The following is a 3908-nucleotide window of genomic DNA, read 5'->3' as shown; positions in this document are numbered from 1 at the left end:
AATGTTTCTATCGCCCTCTGAAAGTTGAGATACCGATTCGCTCTACAACAGGGACGATACAGCCATCTACCGGGAAACGCTGTCCCTTCCGCTTTGAGCATTGGTCTGAGTGCGAATCCAAACAACAGGAGATCTACAGCTCTGTTTGCTCCTATTTTGAACCACCAAGTCAGACTGCGGCACGAATATTCTCGCCCCACATTGTGCTGGAAGTCTTGGGGAAGCGATTCGAGCGGGCAATAAGCAGCGAACTGGATTTGCGGATGTATGAGAAATTTCGGTGTGGAGGATTATGTCAGTGATATTATCACGGAGCTCCCCAAAATACCTGCTGCTCAAGTTGAGTCTCGCTTGGGCGATGGAGTTCGGTTTGAAAATCATGCTAAGAGCCTTGTTGCGGACGAAGCTGACCAACCCAAAGCCGAACAACCAAAGACACCACTTTCTGAACAGCAGTACTGTACCGCGACAAGAGTACACTTCTTACGACAATCGAGTATAAGCCACCCCATAAGCTATCGGTTAAAAATCTTCGAGCAGGGTTAAGACCAATGGATCTTTGGGAGAAGGTCGTCAAATCCAAAACCATTCCAGCCGAGGGCCCCGAGAAACTGAGACATAATGCAGCCCGGCTAACTGGCTCATCCGTGGTCCAAGAGTATGATGTTATGCTCGAAGCAGGGCTCGAGTACTCGTACTTGACTTATGGGTTAGCACTGGTCCTGCTGCGGGTTGATTACGACGAACCTGGCACCCTGTATACCACCGCTGTGAGCCCAACATGGAAATAGGTCAGGAGGATAACTTCAATTACCTGCTACAGCCGCTAACCGCAATCTTGGATATTGTGTTTGTGCCTCATGAGCTTCCGCTCGCAATATCGTGATCAGGAGAGGCGGAATAAAGCAATCCATAATCAGCCCATCTGGAAGTCGAGCTTTGATGAAATATTCTCCGAGATCTTTATATCGGAACTGCGACAGGGCCGCTGGACTCGGAAGATACATCCTCAGAAGTGGCGTCGTCAGAAATAACATCCAGAGATTATACGACCCACTGTATCTACCGTCATCCTCTTTTGCTCCGCCGTCCGCCAGCACCCGCCAAACACGCAAACAGTCTCAAGCTAGATGTGCGCTGCCTAACACCACACCAAGTGATTGTTCACCGCACCCTGATGCAGACCCAGCCGCTAGAGGAAGGAAGCGTGGCTTTAGTCAAGCTACTTCATCGCCTTCATGCGTCCAAAATTCAGCACGCAAGTTAGAAACTCTACATACTCAAAGCCGTGGCCAGGGCCAACAGCACACTGCTCAGTTCTGCACCCAGCGATTTCTAATTGGCCTGCAACAGAGTCACCAGCTAGATGTTAACTGCCCAAACGTCATGCTGCACCGGCAGGGAGGGAACAGCAACCGACACCTCATCAACGCTGATATGTTGATTGAAGAACTCAAACAGCAACTAGATGAAAACATCGACCAGGACTGTACACCAATGGGGGTTTGTGGCGCAACTGAAGCGCCATTTAAGGTTACCTGCACGGCGTATGGCTACAGTGGTCGGCAAGGGAACGACGTCTGATTTATGGGACGTGGTCTCAAAGAGAGGCGGAGGTATACCGTTTCCTATGGCAAGCCCAAGGATCAGCAGTCTCAGTTTCCCTCGGGAAGGTCAATTTAGCAAAGTTCTATAACGTACATGGAGCTGGCAAGATTCGTCACATGCTTATCATGGCTTGGGGTGGTGAGCCTATATATGAATTGGAACGTGATACAATGGTTGCACGTGAGGTTGCAAGGTCAGTGCACTAGATTCATTCCCTCGGAGTATCGCACGGAGACCTTCGACCAGAAAATAATCTGTGGAACACTGAGTTTGGGCGAGCCATGTTAAGCCATGGTAATTGATTTTCATCGTTCCGAATTGATTCGCCAAGCTACAAAAAAGCGAAAGAGGTTAGATGCGAAGGCTTCTCGGAACAGAGATATGCAAGCAAGAGCAACCTCACACAGAACTTGATTGAGGCAATGACTAAAGCATCCAAGGTCAGATGCAAAGCGAGTCCCAAAGCAACTAATATAGTATACAACACCACTGGCCATTGCAAGTAGCACCGTATCCTAGAACCTTATCACGCTGAGTGATTGACAAGTATTATATTCAGAAAGCCAAAAAGAGCCTAGAACTGACAACGTGGGACAGAAAAGCCTTATAAAAGCTAATTAGGGGGATGGTGTATTTAGAGCAGGAACAAGAAAAGCGTATAATAGTGCGGCAGAAACACTATCTGCAGATTCCTACTAGAACTAGCACGAGAACGAGAAGCGTGCCTTGAGCGGCTATAGAGACTATGCCTGACTCATTCGGCTCAGCCTCTAAAACAGCGAACGTGCAGAATAGGCAGGAAGGAGGTGCAATAGTTTTTGGGCGTTAAATACACATATCTAGGTACCTTGGGGTGGTAGCTGCAGTGTATAATCTCAAACCACGCTGATATGACGCATGACCTAGGTACCCACGAGCTTTGACCCAATGGGATATCTATATGTTCGATAAACATGGAGAGAGTGTGCCTCCGCTCCATGTACTGTCGCTAAGGTCGTTGGTAACGTAAGCTGAAAGGAGCCTCCGACAGTATAGTAAAACAGCAGCAGTTCTTGATAGAAGTAGGGCGGGATTGTTCTTGAAGGTGTGCTGAGAATCTTTTCAAGGTTGGTCTATTACTTCCTAACCAAGCCTTGCCCAGGCTGGTGCTCGGTCATCCAGCATGTCTTCCTTATTTGCGGCACCTAGACACTACCTGAAGAATATGGTCGACGTCATTCTACCTGCATCTCTATAGCTGGCGATAGCGGGAGCAGCCGGGGCCGTGTGACCTTCAAGCATTGCATTCAAGGGGACTTGGGTGCAAGTTCATATACATCTACGAACAAGCAACGCACTTCGCTTGAGGGTTTATGTCTATTGTTTAATCTGAGATTCGTTTCAAGAGCTCGAATTTATCTTGCATACAGCTAAAACTCTCGCCGTCAACGAGCCCGTAACGGCATAGGCATTGTACTCACAATTGGTTATTAGGCAGCACATTCAGACCCTTCTTGGAATAATCAAGTAACATTTCCTCGCCTTGGGGTTATGCTCATTGACGTATTAATATACTCAAGAACCCGCTCGGCAATAAATTACCAGCTCGGCGACGGTATAAGAAGAGATCGAGATCGTCTATGGCGCTGACTACGGGAAGCCTACGAATATGGTCCGTGAGTCACTGACAGTTTACTCCAATTTCGCCACCCTATCAGTGGCCGGGGAGCTCATCCTGCGGCTTCGGCCTAAAAATGATTTTAGCCGCGGATACTGCAGGCTGGCTGCCTAACCTGTTGACGATTGGGGATGTAATGACGCGCGGGGGGTTAGAACTTCCTAGCTAGGCACGGGGTAGCATCCCGACATCTCGAGAGGAGTTTGGCGTTGAGAGGAACAATCGCTGGCTGACATGACTCGATATTAAGCCTTATGAAGAAACTTTGGCCAGCTCAGAGTGTCTGGATCGATCGAAAATCGGAATTTCTAATCTAGGTGGGGGTGAGAGTGAACTACGAACGTTGCTACTGTTGTACTACGAGCAAGACGGTCTGAGTTGAGAGCTTAGAGTTGAGATATAAAGTCTTTCCCACTCATCTTTTCAACGTGAGGCTGCGTTACTTTGACCGGAATTTCTGAAGACAAGCTGGCCTCTCAGGATACTTGGTGATTGAGACTCCAAGACTGAAGGTACTTTTCAGGGCTTTGAAAAGATGGAGCATCTTCTCAAACCGCCTCGATATGTTATCGCAAGCATCCTTTGCTCGTGCGGGGGGCTACTTTTTGGGTAAGGTCAAGTCCCGCGAAGCCTCGTCGTCTAC

The 3908-nt window shown here is 48.4% G+C and overlaps 1 protein-coding gene across 1 annotated transcript, besides 1 other annotated feature; it reads left to right on the top strand.

Annotated features, from left to right (window-relative positions):
- Positions 1-3908: part of a sequence feature (contig 1.6 484..266891(-1)) that runs on past both edges of the window.
- Positions 552-886, top strand: ANIA_11267 (uncharacterized protein; the record flags this gene model as incomplete). Its single annotated transcript, XM_050610980.1, has 2 exons — positions 552-770; positions 824-886. The coding sequence occupies 2 exons, from the start codon at positions 552-554 to the stop codon at positions 884-886; spliced, it is 282 nt and encodes a 93-aa protein (XP_050469256.1).

This window comes from Aspergillus nidulans, chromosome VIII, assembly GCF_000011425.1.
Source record: "Aspergillus nidulans FGSC A4 chromosome VIII".
In the NCBI taxonomy this organism is placed as follows: domain Eukaryota; kingdom Fungi; phylum Ascomycota; class Eurotiomycetes; order Eurotiales; family Aspergillaceae; genus Aspergillus; species Aspergillus nidulans.
This window is presented reverse-complemented; position numbering and strand designations above follow the sequence as displayed.